The sequence below is a fragment of the Silurus aristotelis genome (assembly GCF_946808225.1).
Source record: "Silurus aristotelis genome assembly, chromosome: 3".
Classification (NCBI taxonomy): domain Eukaryota; kingdom Metazoa; phylum Chordata; class Actinopteri; order Siluriformes; family Siluridae; genus Silurus; species Silurus aristotelis.
Window position 1 is genome coordinate 6,522,336 of NC_139576.1, and position 16,712 is coordinate 6,539,047.

The 16,712-nt window shown below is 38.4% G+C and overlaps 1 protein-coding gene across 29 annotated transcripts in view; it reads right to left on the reverse strand.

The window, feature by feature from the left end:
• Positions 1-16,712, reverse strand: part of ttn.2 (titin, tandem duplicate 2) — a 179,061-nt gene that overhangs the window by 56,799 nt on the left and 105,550 nt on the right. For all 29 annotated transcript variants that reach the window (XM_083536168.1, XM_083536178.1, XM_083536167.1 and 26 more), the window contains 37 exons: positions 15,802-16,098; positions 15,522-15,708; positions 15,320-15,435; positions 14,568-14,867; positions 14,180-14,479; positions 13,974-14,079; positions 13,681-13,877; positions 13,256-13,567; positions 12,862-13,140; positions 12,459-12,758; positions 12,070-12,372; positions 11,468-11,971; positions 11,055-11,357; positions 10,661-10,960; positions 10,256-10,552; positions 9,877-10,161; positions 9,457-9,750; positions 9,075-9,374; positions 8,651-8,959; positions 8,369-8,568; positions 7,837-8,266; positions 7,424-7,732; positions 7,149-7,330; positions 6,606-6,735; positions 6,186-6,485; positions 5,765-6,082; positions 5,385-5,681; positions 4,989-5,288; positions 3,655-3,969; positions 3,419-3,567; positions 3,072-3,222; positions 2,552-2,833; positions 2,142-2,444; positions 1,274-1,579; positions 871-1,152; positions 457-756; positions 63-365 (listed from right to left, as the gene is read on the reverse strand). In XM_083536168.1, coding sequence (XP_083392294.1) covers positions 63-365; positions 457-756; positions 871-1,152; positions 1,274-1,579; positions 2,142-2,444; positions 2,552-2,833; positions 3,072-3,222; positions 3,419-3,567; positions 3,655-3,969; positions 4,989-5,288; positions 5,385-5,681; positions 5,765-6,082; positions 6,186-6,485; positions 6,606-6,735; positions 7,149-7,330; positions 7,424-7,732; positions 7,837-8,266; positions 8,369-8,568; positions 8,651-8,959; positions 9,075-9,374; positions 9,457-9,750; positions 9,877-10,161; positions 10,256-10,552; positions 10,661-10,960; positions 11,055-11,357; positions 11,468-11,971; positions 12,070-12,372; positions 12,459-12,758; positions 12,862-13,140; positions 13,256-13,567; positions 13,681-13,877; positions 13,974-14,079; positions 14,180-14,479; positions 14,568-14,867; positions 15,320-15,435; positions 15,522-15,708; positions 15,802-16,098 — 10,146 coding nt within the window. The remainder of the gene's footprint in view (positions 1-62; positions 366-456; positions 757-870; positions 1,153-1,273; positions 1,580-2,141; positions 2,445-2,551; positions 2,834-3,071; positions 3,223-3,418; positions 3,568-3,654; positions 3,970-4,988; positions 5,289-5,384; positions 5,682-5,764; positions 6,083-6,185; positions 6,486-6,605; positions 6,736-7,148; positions 7,331-7,423; positions 7,733-7,836; positions 8,267-8,368; positions 8,569-8,650; positions 8,960-9,074; positions 9,375-9,456; positions 9,751-9,876; positions 10,162-10,255; positions 10,553-10,660; positions 10,961-11,054; positions 11,358-11,467; positions 11,972-12,069; positions 12,373-12,458; positions 12,759-12,861; positions 13,141-13,255; positions 13,568-13,680; positions 13,878-13,973; positions 14,080-14,179; positions 14,480-14,567; positions 14,868-15,319; positions 15,436-15,521; positions 15,709-15,801; positions 16,099-16,712) is intronic.

Sequence of the window (16,712 nt, forward strand, 5' to 3'; positions counted from 1 at the left end):
TATTTCTAACTTGTTATAGTACTGCAATACCTGAAGTTAAGAGAAATATTCTAATCACATACCAATGGGATCTTTAGCAAAGACAGGCTTTGATGGTGGGCTAGGATCACCTACACCAATGATGTTCTCTGCCATGACACGGAACTCATATTCACATCCTTTAAGAAGGTCTGGAACCCAGTATTCTGTTTGAGGGTAGATGCGGTCAGTTCCAGCAGGAACCCATCTGTTTGACATGGTTTCCCTCTTCTCAACAATGTAGTTTGTAATTGGTTTTCCACCATCAGCTGGAGGCTCCCAGGAAAGCAGAGCAGTGTCTTTGTACACCTCTTTTAATATTGGTTGTTTAGGAGCATCAGGAACCTCTGTTTTTGTTAGGAGTGGAGTACACATGTATGTTAGTAAGATTTTCTTTTCAAAGCAGGTAAAAACTCTTTTGGTAAAGCATTTACTTACTGAAAACATCCCTTGCTTTAGTCTCGGTGGACAGCAGCGGATCACTTATGCCATGAATGTTCTGTGCACATATTCTAATAATGTACTCTCTGCCCTCAATTAGTTTGGGCACTTTACATGTTGTTCTAGTGCAGGACTCTGTGACAGGCATCCAGAGATCCCTGTTGCTATCTCTCTTTTCGACAATGTAATTTAATACAGCACTTCCACCATCATCCAGTGGTGGTTTCCAAGAGATGATCATGTGACCCCTAAAGATTTCGTCAAAGACAACAGGTCCCTCTGGAGGCTGGGGTCGATCTGAAAATATTTACACACATGTAAGTTTCTTAAAATCCAGAAAACAAGGGACGATTGGCCAATAAAATAGCAAAATTTAAATCTGACGAATTAGAACAAATATCCAAGACTCACCAACAACAATTACATTGCAGATGCCCTTTTGTGTGCCGACTGAGTTTTCCAAAACCACACTATATTTACCACTGTGATCACGCTTAGCCTTTTCAATAGACAAGCATAAGGTCCTCTTAGTGCTAGTAAGCATAATTTCATCATTTGCTTGGAGTTCCTCATCATTTTTAAACCATTTTATGGTTGGTGTTGGTTTTCCTGTATAACGACCTTGGAGAGTGCAGGACTGGCCAACACGAACTAAAACTGTGTCACGGAATTCTAGATCAAGTGTGGGTGGTTCTGGAAAAAAAAAAAAAGAAAAGAAAAATAAAAAATACAATTAATGATGTTAATCTCAAATCACTCTGTATGACTGCAATGTCAACTTCTTTCAAATTCACATGATTTTTTTGTAACTTACCAAGTTCGTCCTTGCAAGTAATAGGTTTAGTGCTGAATGATGGCTTGCCTTGGCCAACTTGATTTACTGCACTGACACGGAATTCATATGTAGCGCCTGTTTTGAGACCCTCATGAACAAATTTACGATCCATTAACTTATCATCAGCTGCAATACGAGTAAAGTGGTCCTTTCCTAACTGACGGACTTCAAGAACATAGCTCGTCACATCAGCACCTCCATCGTACTTTGGTGGTCTCCAAGCTACGCCAATTGAATCTTTCTTGACAGCTGTGACTTCCAGATCCTCTGGACGCTCAGGGACAGCTGTAGAAAATGAATTAATGCAAATATGTGAAATGCCATGAAGCTATTAATCTATAATGATTTATACATTACAAGGACTGTATGTGGAATGAAAATAAATAGTCTTTTAATGTTTTTGAGACAGGCATGTTCCTTTTGTTCATATACAACTTGGTAAAAAGCACAAAAATTGGACAGTGACTGACTGGAAGAAAATTGAAATTTTTTTGTTTTTAAAAGATGGGCTTAACTGGATCGCAATGTCAGAAAATCTCCAACTTGTGAAGAACACCTCTGGCAAGTTTTACCCGAGTCATGGAAAAGTATTTCAGATGGATGTTTGGAGAAACTTAAGCTGTTATTCATGCCAAAGGAAGATTTTTTTAATGAAAATAAAGTGTAACATTTATACATTAGTATTTTTGTTTGATCAAAGAAAATCTGGCTGGAAAATTACCTTGCTTTTTGCATATAAACAAAAGGAACCAGTCTGTTTTTTTCTCAAAAACTAAAAAATAATAATAATCAGTGTTTCCAAACTTTTGGAAACACTGTATGTATTTTTTCATAGAAAAGCACTTACAAATAGGATCCTTAATAAGAACTTCGGATGCAGTCTCAACAAATGGCCCTCTTCCAATGATATTTTCAGCAGCAATTCTGAAGAAGTAACCTTTGCCATCAATAAGACCTTGAACGACTGCATTATGTCTTGTCACAGTGTATGTTACTGAAGTCCAGCCTCTGCGGTCAGATTCTCTTTTTTCTATTATGTAATTGGTGATGGCTGAACCACCATCATCCTCAGGTGAAGACCATGTCAGCTTGCAGGAGTCAGTAGTCAGATTTACACCAGAGAAAGGCTGACCAACAGGTCCAGGAACATCTAAAAAAATAAAAAAATAAATAAATAAAAAGGTTTGTTTTAAAAAAAAAACATAAAATTCAATTCATCAAGTCCATAATTATGATTATGATGAACAGAATACTCACCCAACACTTCCACAATCACTGCCTTCTTTCTTTCTCCTCCTTCATTTTTGGCAGTCAGAGTGTAAATACCTTGTTGATTTCTTTTGCAGTTTTTGATGACAAGAGAAGAGCTGATAAAAGTAGTCTCAACAACAGCCTCTTTAGGCATATCACCATCATCTTTGTTCCAGATAATTTCTGGGGCAGGTTTGCCAGATACATAAGCAATAATACGGATTACACCACCAGCATGAACAGTGATTTTCTCCTTTACAGTTGCATCCAGATCCACTTCAGGTGGAACTAAAGAAAATGTTTAGAATTTCTGTTAGACTATCATCTCACATCGTCACACATGAATGAAAATATAAGATTTGAAAAACATTACATCTTTTACAGAACTTTAACAGAAGCAAGTAAAATACAGAAACATAGCCTAAGTTGGTTAGGTTTTAGTCTAGGAGTAGTGAATCAGACACATGATGCTGTTGTTGTTTTTTTTACAGCTGAAAAATGTATTAATAGTATTTTTTGTACTTACTTGTTCTATCCTTGACCTCAATCACTTCTGTGACTTCACCTGGTTCACCAACTCCTGCAACGTTCACTGCTCTTACTCTGAATCTGTAAAGTCCAAGCTCTTTGAGTCCAGGAACAACAAACTTAGTGCCTCTAATCTCCTTGTCTTTTGCCTACAAGAAAACAAAATAACAGAAGAATTGCACTCAAAATACATAATAAATGCTTATATATATATATATATATATATATATATATATATATATATATATATATATATATATATATATATATATATATATATATATTTAAATAAATGCTGTGTAAAAATGTACTTATAATATATGCTCAAAATGTGCATGTATGTACCTTCTCCCATTCCTCCTTCCCTTCTTCTTTGTATTCAACAAAGTATCCTGTGATCTTAGATCCACCATCAATCATTGGAGGAATCCATTCAAGATCTACAGTTGACTTAGTACAGTCTGTTACCTTTGGCAGAGGTGGTCCTGGTGGAGCTGTAAGAAAAAATTGATTTCATAAGAATATACTTTTGTAAATAAAAATTATTAGAAACTTCTTGTAAAACAGAATCTACAACATACTAATTGGATCTCTAGAAACAGCAGGATCTGATGGCAGACTTGGAGGGCCAGATCCAGCAGCATTAATGGCACTGACACGGAACTGGTAGGTAGCGCCTTCCAAAAGACCAGTCACCACATGTGAAACACCAAGGGGCCTGATTCGAATGGGTTCACGGTTCACTTTAGTCCAACGTTTTGATGTAGTTTCCTTCTTCTCCAACCAATAGCCAGTAACTGGAGATCCACCATCATACTCTGGCTCCTCCCATTCAACAGTCATAGATTCAAGAGTGACTTCTGAGACAGTTGGCTTGTTACATTGTCCAGGGACAGCTGTAAAGTACATTCAAATTTAATTAGAAAAAAGAGTGAAAATGCGTTCAATCTCTTCTGTGTTATGCTAGCACACAAAAGAAAACCAATGTATTTTTCGGACTATAAGCCGCTACTTTTTTCCTACGCGTTGAACCCCGCGGCTTAAACAATGAAGCGGCTAATTTATGGATTTTTCATGTTTTTTTCCCGGTTTCACAAACGTCAAGCCAAAAAACTGAGCCCCATAACATTAGACCAATGAAATTGCCGAACGGGTTCAGGTGAACCAATGAAATTCTTTATATTAAATCAGTTGCGCTCCCACTGAATTGGGCCGCAACAAATCATAAATATGGATGATGTTCCTCTGACGTTTGACCTGCCGCTCACTCGGACTGTCTACAGGTAATGTGAATCATTCGTCACGCTGAAAACAACCGGGCATGAAAAAACACACTTCATCTGTGTTCTGAGCTGCACGGCATTGGGAGAAAAGCTTCACCGATGGTGTTTTTTAAACGCACGACGATGCCAAAAGAAAAAGTCTAGAGATAAATTGTTGTGAAAGAAAGGAGGAAGACAGTGAACAATGACTTTCTTGGTAGGCTACTGTTTAGATACAAGCCGTGTAACAGACACTGTCTTTCATTAAAGCCTGTGTAAAGTTCATTAGTTTCAGTGTAGACACCTGCGGCTTATAGACAGGTGCAGTTTATTTATGTTCAAAATAAAAATCTTTGTCAAATTCTGTGGGTGCGGCTTATATTTGGGTGCGCTTAATAGTCCGGAAATTACCATAAGTACACAACCACAGGTTTGGAAAATGCACAAGAAACAAAATAATAGGATAGAAAGCAACAATTAAGATTTGTAAGATTTTTGAAAGTTGCACTGATAACACGCCAATCAAGTACATAAATACATTTTCAACAAATGCGATGCGTACAGAAATATGGTTGGATGTAGGCTATATAGTGTGGCTACATGTTTACAAAAAAATAAACACAAACTGTTCAAGCAACTACTTAAGTACTTACTAAATAGGTTTCTTGCTTTTTCAGGATCACTATAGAGTGGTGGCCCAACACCGTATTTGTTCTGAGCCATAATACGGAACTCGTATTCATGCCCTTCTGTTAGCCTTTGAACAGTATATGCACATTCCTTAGGATCGCTAGACACATGCACCCATGACTTTCTGTTGTCTTCACGCTTCTCTATGACATAGTTTGTGATTTTCGAACCACCATCATCTGTGGGTGGCTTCCAGGAGAGTCCAATTCTTTCAGCAAAGACTTCCTCAATCTTGACTGGTCCAATTGGTGGGCCAGGTCGTCCTAGAGATAAACACAGATTACGGTCACATTTCTAGATAAAATGAGTAGGTTTAAGTGATTTATAAACTATATCGAAATTAAATAAAATACACATACCAAAAATAGTAAGTTTAATATCCTTGGAAGCCTTGCCAAGGCTGTTAGTAGCTGTGAGAGTATAAATCGCACTGTCGTTTCTCTTAGATTGTTGAATTACCAGACTGCATTTGTCATCAGAGACAATTTTATTGATATGCTGATCATATTTTACATCCAACTTTTCATCAGGCTTGTCAAATGAGGCTTTCTGCCAGACGAGCGATGGGAATGGACAGCCCTGAATCCTGGCAAGTATGTTGATATCAAATGTTTCTGCACTCTCCAATGATTCTCGAAGTTCAATAGTTGGAGCACCTGGAACAATAATCATAAAAAGTTTTGCATTCAATTTCGACTGAGCTGCATGTCCTGTTTAATAATCCACACCAAATACTCACAAGTCTGGTCCTTGATAATTATTGGTCCAACAGTAGCAGAGGGTCTGCTTGGTCCAGCTTCATTCACTGCCTTGACACGGAACTCATATTCCCCACCCTCATTTAGGTCTTCAACAATAAAGGTTGTCTCTTCAACATCTCTTTTATTGCACTGTTTCCAGGTTTCCTTTTGTGGACCACTGGTGTCCCAGCTCAGCCTTTCAATAATGTAATGTGTTACTGGAGCACCACCATTATTTTTGGGAGGCATCCATGATAGATTGACTGTGTTTTTGGTGACCAGGTTTATCTTGAGCTTAGTTGGAGCATCAGGAGGATCTAAAAAAGTATTATGTACAATGTTATAATGGTAAATCTAAAATTATTTCTAGTATATTTTAATCCAGATTGACCATATGATTTTTTCCTATTTCAAACTTACAAATTGGATCTCTAGCCCTTGCTGGCTCTGTAGTCTCAGTGAATGGACCCATTCCAAGACGATTCTCAGCACGAACTCGGAACAGATATTCTTGGCCCTCAAGAAGATCAGGTACCACAAAGGCCATATTGGCACAGGCTGGATTTACTGTTGTCCAGGCTTTTCCACTTACAGCCTTCTTTTCAATAAAGTAGCTCTTGATTCTCTCTCCACCATCAGTATCTGGAAGCTTCCAGATAATTCGCATTGTAGATCTGGTCACATCGGTAACTTTGAGATCCTTGGGTGGTCCAGGAACATCTATAAAAAAATAAAAATAAAAAAATAATTTAATTTTTTATTAATTGTACTGTGCTAATGCTTCTGTGCTAATGCTTTTGCCATTTACAGGATTTAATAAAAAAAAAGGAGGAAACTCACCAAGCACAATGACTCTGATATTAATATGCTTCTGTCCAGTTTTGTTCTTTGCTGTTACAGTGTATCGGCCAGAGTGAGCTCTTACGCTCACAGGAATTGTTAAGACAGAGGTAGTATCAGTAGATTCCACCTAAGCACCATAGAAAAAGAGAAAAAAAAGTAAACATTGAAAAATTATTTTTTATAATACATTAGTTGGAGAATTTAAATAATAATATATACAATATATATATATATATATATATATATATATATATATATATATATATATATATATATATATATATATATATATATGTGTGTGTGTGTGTGTGTGTGTGTGTGTGTGTGTGTGTGTATATGTGTGTGTATATGTGTGTGTATATGTGTGTGTGTGTGTGTGTGTGTGTGTAATACAGTAAAACAGTCTCAGTTTCTAGAGATTCATGTAGACAGAGTTAAGGACCCAACACCTATAAACTGCCTTAGCTAAATAAAAATAAAATTGTAAAATAAAAATTCTTATAAAGGTGCAAAATAGTTATTAAACCATCAATGTAATACCTGTGAATCAACTGGGAGAGTATGAACACGATCTTTCGTCTCTGTCTTTGCTTTGCCAGCAAATTCCCAAGAGACCTTGGGAACAGGACGTCCAGAGACAGTTACTGGGATTTTGATTGGAGTTCCAGCAGGGATTGATACTAATTCATCAGCTTTGATGTCCATAAATAACTTTGGTTCAGCTGTGGAGTTAAAAAAAATTCACAATGAACAATGAAATTTTAAAGAAAACACTTGAATTTCAACTGAAATCCAGTTTAAAATTAAAAGCTTACTGTGAATGTCCTCCATGAGAACCTCTGTGGTTCTGGGACTTGGCTCAGACTCGCCAATAGCATTTACTGCAATAATTCTAAATCTGTATTTCTTGAGTTCCTGGAGATTGGGAACGGTAAATTCAGTTGTAGGGTTTAGAGTGTCTGCATCATTCACCCTTGTCCAGTCAGATGTGCCCTCATCTTGGATTTCAATTATGTAACCCTTGATTGGGCTGCCACCATCTTTGGCTGGTGGGGTCCATGACAGAGTGACACTACGCTTGGTTTTGTCAGCAATTAAAGGAGCTGCTGGCATGCCAGGTGGAGCTACAGTACACAAGCAAGCAAAGAATTGTCACTTACACATTCAGCATAAAAAAACTTACCTATATAATATGTATTACAAAAATGTATCCTGTAATTTAGCTTACTAATAGGCTCATCAGCAAAGGCTGATTCAGAAACAGCACTTGGGGGACCAACTCCTGCAGCGTTGCAAGCCATCGCTCGGAATTCATATTCAAGTCCCTCAATGAGACGTGTGACGTGACATTCCCAGCCTTTCATGCCACGTTTAGATACCAGGGATTTACATGCTTTAGCCCAGTGGGTGGTGCCTTTTTGCCGCTTCTCCAGCCAATAGCCAATGATCCTAGACCCGCCACAATCCATAGGAGGCTCCCATGTTACTAGCATATGGACTTTAGAATGTTCTGCTATAGTAACTTTTTCTGGAGGGCCAGGTAGGGCGAATGGATCCGTTATTTGCGCCTCTTCAGATTCACAGCCATCACTTATCCCGTACTTGTTCTGAGCTTTAATTCTGAACTTATAGTTTTTACCAGTTACAAGGTCCCATGCCTATAAGACATAAAACAATTAATCATTACAGTATATTGGTTAATAAATAAAAAATATATTGGTTAATTTATGACAGTTTTTTCAGATTCTTAGTTTGTTTACCCCATATTTCTTATCTATTATTTTGTCTGTAATCTGAACCCATTCTGCTTTCTCTGCATCTTCAACATCAGGGTCTTTCATCTCAACAATGTAATTGGTGAGCTCACAGCCACCAGTATCCAGTGGTGCATCCCAGGTCAGTTGGCAAGATTGGGCTCGAATATTTGAAACTGCAACATTTCTTGGTGGTGTTGGTCGATCTAATTCAAAACATTGAACATCCATTATGCATCTGCGTATATTGAATAAAAACATTAAAGTAGATTATCTTATTAAACTTACCCAACACCTCCACTGTGATGTAATGGCTAAGTGTTCCAAGGCGATTTGAAGCAGTTACAGTGTATACTCCCTTTTCCAGCCTTGAAACAGCTGGGATAGTGAGTTTGGAGTGTTCTGTGAGTCTGTCAATCTGTTTGGTCTCAGTCAGGATTCTCTCAGTGGGCTTGTCAATAAGAACATCATTCTTAAACCATTCAACCTTTGGCATTGGGAGACCTGTGATTTCAGCAGGGATCTCAACTGGCTCATTCTTCCTCACTCTAATCAAGTCACCTTTGAAGTGCTTCAACATGTGCAAAGTTGGAGGAACTGTAAAAATATAAATATGTATATATATATTGGACATAGCACCTAATAAAGTACATTGCAAAGAGTAGGTAAAATGTCTTGTTTTGGAAAAGCCAAACCCCACAACCAGACAAACCTTCATCATCCTGAATCACAACAGTCAAGGGGATAGAAGGATCACTTTCCCCAATGCTATTCACAGCCTTTGCACGGAATTCATACATGTGCATCTCATCCAGATTCTCCACAGTCAGTGTCAGATCTGTGCACATGTCTGGGGAGACAGGTTGGAAAGCAGGATGATCTTGACGTTTCTTTTCTATGATGTATCCAATAACTGGACTGCCACCATCATTGCGAGGTGGTCTCCATGTAAGGGTAATGGAGGACTTGGTTCTTTCTGTGTAGTGGAACTTCTCAGGAGAGGTAGGTGGACCTGACATGTAAATTAAAGAACATTGTTTATTTACTGTATTATTTGAACAATTACATTTTGCTCTGTATAAAAGTCACATTACTTTGTGGGTCAACAGCACGAACAGGTCCAAGATCAACTGGTGGTCCACAGCCATATTTATTCTTCGCCACGACTCGGAAGATGTATTCCTGTCCTTCAACGATACCCCCAATTTCACATTTAGAAGCAACAGTTTCAATGGGCTGTCTAAATGTGTGCATCTTGGGCTCTCTTCTTTCAACAATGAAGCCAGTCAAATCACTACCACCATCATCATCAGGATCGGACCAGTTCAGAATCATTAACTTTCTGGTTACTACGACAGGCTTGAGTTCAAGGACAGGCCCAGGAACATCTAAATAAAGCAGTTTACAAGTAAGATTTTGTTAATACGTGTCATCATTACAAACAATATAAACTGCACAAACAGTGAAGTTGTTCACTTACGGGTTCAGAAAAAACTCAATAACTAGTTACTCACCAACAACTTCAACCCTGGTCCATGCAGACTTGATGGCACTTGGGTTTGCTGCAGTAATCTGGTATCTGCCACTGTCACTTCTATTTGAAGTCCTGACAATAAGAGTGCTGTCCTGGCCTACTTCTTCTATTTCTACACGATCCTTGTCTGGTTTTTTATCATCCTTTGTCCATTGGAGTGACGGTTTAGGTCTACCCGTTACATGTGCAGGAATCTTCAGGATCTCACCAGCTCTCACAATAAGACCATTCTTCACAGAGATATCAAGTTCAATTACAGGCATTTCTGTTTGGGAAAGGTTATAAGCACAGTCATAAATCTTTACAATCTCAACTTATCATGTCTCATATTTTTTTTGTATTAAGCACTGATTTTATACCTGCTGGATTCTTCACAATGACTGCATTGGTCATACCGGGAGCACCTTCACCAACACAGTTGACCGCTATCACACGTACAATGTACTTAGCCTTTTCTCTGACACCAAAAACAGTAAATGTCCTGGTTTTCCATGGTCTCTCTGTGGCTCTTGACCAGTCATTAGTGCCAGCAAGTACCTTGTCAACTTGGTAACCAAAAATCTCTGCACCACCATTGTCTGCAGGAGGATCCCATTCAACTGTTATTGAATGGTCTGTGGTGTCAACAACTCGTGGAATTGGTGGACCCGGTGGCACTGGTAAAAAAAAAAAAATAAATATTAATAATAATTTAGTATCTACGATTTACAATTTCAGTACTTTTAATATATATATATCAAAGCAACACAATGTGATCAGCTTACAAATTGGAGCCTGGGCTGTTTTTGGATCAGATGGTGGACTAAACCTTCCACATCCGGCTAAATTTTCTGCACAGACTCTGAAAATGTATGTCAATCCTTCCAAAAGACCTTCGACATTTACTTCCAGCGCATTAATGATGCTGCGATTAACTCGTGCCCAGTGTGTACTGTTGATTTCGCGTTTTTCCACCCAGTATCCTTGGATGGGGCTTCCATTGTCGTTTGGTTCATTCCAAGTAACAACCATGCTGTTTGCTGTAATGTCTTTAATTTCAGGTTTCTCAGGTGCCTCTGGGGGATCTGAAATATGGCAAATGACAAATATAAACTTACAACTGTAAAAGACTATGCATCAAGTAAAACAAGTGGTAAAACAAGTGAAAATGTTGGCTACCAAATGGATTCTTGGCAATGACGGGTTTGGAGATAGCAGGTTTTCCAGGACCATATCTGTTCTCAGCAGTAACTCTGAAAAGGTACTCCTTTCCTTCAATCAGATTTGTCACTGGGTACTTGCAACCTCTGATTGTTGAAGTCACAGTGACCCATCCAGTCTCAAGCTTGGAGTTGTCTTTCTTCTCTAACAAATAATTTAGGACCTCACTGCCACCATCATCTAGTGGAGGTTCCCACTTGCAGATAATAGAATCCTTCCTTACTTCCTCAAATTTGAAGTTGACTGGAGGTCCAGGAGTGTCTGGAATGCATGAATAAAATCTATAAGTGTGCAGTATATCAATGCCATAAGAAATAATCCAACATAATTAATTATAAAACCAATTTTATAATGATATGAAATGAATTTACCAAGAACATTAACTTCACAGGTGGCAGAGGCAATACCATGATCATTCTCCACCTTGATGGTGTAAACACCATGATCGCCTCTGATAACGTCTTTCACAAAAATGCAGGATTCACCCTTCCTTGAGTTATCAATGGTAAGACGCTCATTCAGAGATGGGTGGTATTCCTCCTCTGGCTCTTCCGGTTCTTCTACTTCTACTGGTTTCTCCTTCTTCTCTTCCTCCTTCTTCTCTTCCTCCTTCTTTTCCTCCCCTTCTTTAGGCTTTTCTTCCTTTTTCGCCTTGTCTTCTTCTATTTTTTCTTCCTCTGCCTTCTTCTCCTTCTTCTTCTTAGGCTTTTCTGGCCTCTTTCTCAGTGCCTCTGGCCTGATGGTTAAATTGTTCCTTGACCATGTTATTTCAGGGTAAGGGAACCCAGAAATGTAGGCAATTAGTCTGATCTCCTCACCTCTCTTGACACTTAAGCCTGATTGCAAACTGCCACTGAGGAACACTTTTGGACGATCTGAAATTGGAAATATTTCAAACAAAATGTTATATTAAAAATATAAATGAATATAACTTATGATGGAGAAAATCATTCAAACAATTAATTGAACATACCAACTGCATCAGTGGCTTTGACCATAGGAGAGGAACGAGAAGGCTCACTAATGCCTGCTGGATTCTCTGCACGCACACGGAACTGGTACTCTTTTCCTGGCCTCAAGCCCTTCACCGTGTAGGACAATACTGGTACAAGGTAGTCATTGCAGCGTTCAAATTTTTCTTCACCTTTCATCATCTTCTCTAGAATATAACCCATAATCTTGGCTCCACCATCATACATAGGTGGCTTCCAAGTAAGGGTCACAGATTCGGAAGTAGGATTGTGAGTTTCAACATCAACCGGTGGATCAGGTGGATCTATACATAATAGTGCAAAACAAATTGTAAGCAATTATTCTGTCATTTTACACATTTTTAGAAAAATCTTCTCTGCTGTTACTTACGCTTCTGATCCTCAGCAATTACAGGGTTGCGAAGCTCAATAAACTCTCCACCGCCAATTTTGTTTACTGCCCTGACACGGAAATAGTATTCCCCATTTTGGATGAGGTCCTTGACAGACCAGCTGAGTTTGTTCTCACCAGACATGACATTAACATAAGTTCTCCTGCCCGCTTCTCTGCGCTGCAGGACATAATGCAGAATAGGACTACCACCATCATAGTCTGGAGGTTCCCATGTCACTTTGCAGGAGCTCTTGGTAATATCACTAGCAACAATTTCCTTGCATGGCCCAGGAAGACCTGATAATAAAAACAATATTAGAAATGTGATGCATAATTAAAAACATATGGAGTATAATATTCAAAATTGTTCTTATGTCTTATGTTATTGCTATAATCATACCGATAACTTTAACGTTGATTGTCCCGCTGATTGTTCCAAGGCTATTCTCCAGGGTAACTTTGTATTGACCAGCATCAGAATGCAGGCAGCTTGGAATTTCCAGATGGCAGGAAATGTAATCTGATCTAAATGAAGTTCTGTCGTCAGCCTTCATCTCCTTGCCATCTTTGTGCCATGTGATTCTAGGCGATGGAACAGCTTTAAATGGAATTGGAAGGTGCATCTGCTCACCCTCCACAACAACTACGTCCTTGGTCTGGAACTCAATGGTAGGGTTGCCTGTAAAGATTGTGAGGAACCTATTTATTAACTTGAATGAATTTCAATGATTATTCTGTATGCTCACATTACAGAAAAACATTTTAAATAATAATGGGAAAAAGATTCAACTTACAGTCAGAGTCTTTAGCATATACACTCTCAGAGATCTCAGATGGCTCACTAGCACCAACTGAGTTGACAGCACGGACTCTGAAAATGTATTGCTTCTCAGGAACGATGCCCTCCTCCTCACCAGCCCTGTATTTCAGCTCTTTAACTGGCCGAGAGTTAACTCTCATCCACTTTTCTGTGCCAGCTTCACAAAGCTCAATGTGATATCCAGTGACTGGACTGCCTCCATTATTGTCGGGAGCTTTCCAGGCAATAGAGATATGATCTCTAGCTGCCTCTGTGACATGGAGATCCTGAGGAGGAGATGGTGGACCTGGAAAAATGTACAATACATTTTTATTCAAAAATGACGTGTATTGTATTGTTTATTTATTTCACTTCTTCCAAATTCTACATAAATGTAATACAATATCCATTTTATCGTACCTGTTGGGTCCTCAATTACCACAATGTCTGTAGGTTCACTTGGGTGACCAACGCCAGCCTCATTCTCAGCAAGGACCTGGAACTGTACCTCAGTGCCTTCAATGACATCAGTGACTCTATAATCGCAGTCAGGACCTGATGTCTTTGCAGATTTTACCCAACGTGTTCCAAGTTTCTCTTTCTTCTCAATGACATACCTAAAATGTTTTTATATATACACAATTTAGTGGCATGGTAAAGGGAATCAACATCAAAACAAATCAATACTAGGGATTTTATTAGGGTTTGAATACCGTAGGATAGGTCTGCCACCATCATTCTTAGGTGCTTCCCATTTGAGATCAACATGTGTCTTTGACACGCCTGTGACAGTCAAAGCATAAGGAGGTCCAGGAGTAGCTGTAAGAGTTGAATGGTTAATTAATATTACTCGACTGTAAGACTATCGGATCAAATTTTTTGGAATGTAAAATGTATATTGTTAAGACTTTCGGCTTACTGAATGTGTCTTTTGCCAGAACGGAGTCGACAAGTTCACAGTATTCACTGGGTCCAACAGCATTTTCAGCTGCCACACGGAATACATAGAGAGAGCCATCATTCAGTGGAGTGACAGTGCATATCAGCTCTTTTACTGTGGTATCCACCACCTGCCAGGCTTTGCGTCTCACATCTCTCTTTTCCACTATATAATTGGTAATTGGAGAGCCACCATCTCTCTCTGGAGCTGTCCACTTCAGTTCTGCATTGTTACGTGAAATACTAACCACCTGGAGCCATCTTGGTGGGGATGGAGGATCTGATGAGAAAGGAAAATATTTTAAAACAAGTTCTAAAGAAGGTAAAAGCTAAAAAGAAACAAAAAACAAAAAAACCAAATAACTTACTGAGTCTCTCCTTGCAAAGAACAGGGTTGCTAGGTTCACTAGGTTCACTCTCGCCGGCTGCATTGACAGCTCTGATTCGGAAGGAGTATTCCTGCTTCTCCATTAATCCCTTCAGGAAATATTCAAGAGAAGGTATGCCATCTGCTACACGAACCCACTCATCAGTTCCACTCTTGAGAAGCTCAATAATGTAGGACTCAATCTTAGCACCACCGTCATGCTCAGGCTTTGTCCATTGCAGGAAAGCAGAAGTCTTTGCAACATCCTTAACATTTGGCTTGCCAGGAGGCCATGGAGGATCTGAAAAAACAAACATATTTCAGCCTCCCTTTCTCACACATATATACTATATGGCCAAATGTCTTGATCACCAAACCATCTCATCTACTTGTGCTTTTTAAAGAATTTCCACAAGGTTTTAGATGATGGCTGTGGGATTTGTGCTCATGAAGCCACACTAGAGGGGTCAGGCACTGATGTTAGGCAAGAAGACCTTCAAGAGTTGAGGTCAGTAAGTTTTTTTTTTTTTTTTTTTTTTTTTAACCTTATCTTTGCTTAATCATCCCTTCATGGAGCATTGTCACACTTGAACAGGTTTAGACTCCATACGTCCAGTAAAGGCAAATGCTGCTTCACACATCTGTTGCTTTGTAGCAACAGATTTGTAAAATTTAATAATCTTGATTTTGATGGTAAATATTTTCTGGTGTAAAGAGTTTTAAAAAGATCAGCCAAAAAATTTTATATTTTACCAATAGGATCCTTGATCATGATTTGTTCAGTCTCCTTGCTTGGTTTGCCTGGTCCGGCAAGATTTTCAGCCAAAACACGGAACTTATACTTCTTCCTGGTGGGCAATCCTTTTACCCTAAATTATTTAAAAAAGTATAGTTATAAACTATGTCCATTTTGCTGTAAATCTGTTACCTTGTTTTTGTGGAGTCAAAATTTTACCTCAAGGTTGTGTCGCTAACTGGTAATTTATTGCATCGTATCCACTTATCAGCATCAGGCTCAAATCTCTCCACATAGTAGCCAGTAATGGGACTTCCTCCATCTTCATCAGGCTCAATCCAGGTCAGAGTTACAGCATCCTTGGTAATATCAGATGCCTCCAGTTTGTATGGAGGTCCAGGTGGATCTAGTTCAAATATTAATAACATATTCATTATTATATATTTGGGGTAGGAGGCACTGATATTTTCTGATTCCTGTAAAGATTATTTTAACATACCAAATGGATATTTGGCAGCAATTGGAGTATGTTCAGCTGGTGGACCAATGCCAAACTGATTCTCAGCATAAACTCTAAAGATATATTCTTTGAAAGTCACAAGCTTGGTGGCTTTGTAGTTCGTCTGCTTCACAGTAGAAGACAGCTTATACCAGATTTCACTGTCTGTAGCCCTTCTTTCAACTATGTAGTTTGTCACCTTCGAGCCACCGTCATCTCTGGGTGGATTCCAAGCCAATAAACAGGATTCATTGGTGATTTCAGAAATATCAAAGGCAGCTGGAGGGCCCGGTTTATCTGTTAAAAATTAAATGAGTATATTATATTCATGATACATTATTCTGAAAAATAAAATAAATAAATAAATAAATACAATTAATCTCTCTCTCTTTCTCTCTCTCTCTCTCTCTCTCTCTCTCTCTCTCTCTCTCTCTATAGATAGATAGATAGATAGATAGATAGATAGATAGATAGATAGATAGATAGATAGATAGATAGATAGATAGATAGATAGATAGATAGATAGATAGATAGATAGATAAAAACCCTCACTTATTAGAACTGTACCTACAAAGTTTAGATTTTCCTAATCTGTGATGGACGAAGTACACAAAATTATGTACTTGAGTAAAAGTAGAAATACACATTGTAAAATATTACGACAGTAAAAGTGCTTCATTAATACTTTTACTTGAGTAAAAGTACAAAGGTATTTACCTTCAAATGTACTTAAGTATCCAGAGCACTATGATTTATTCTGGCTATAATTTTCCTATTAACATTTTTGTCACATTACTCTAATGTTACTCTCAGGACAACAATCTATTAATATATTTAGTCAAACACTAATTGATATCTATTGAGATTATAAGAAGCCCAAAACCTTTTTTTCAACTTCTAATAAAAAAAAA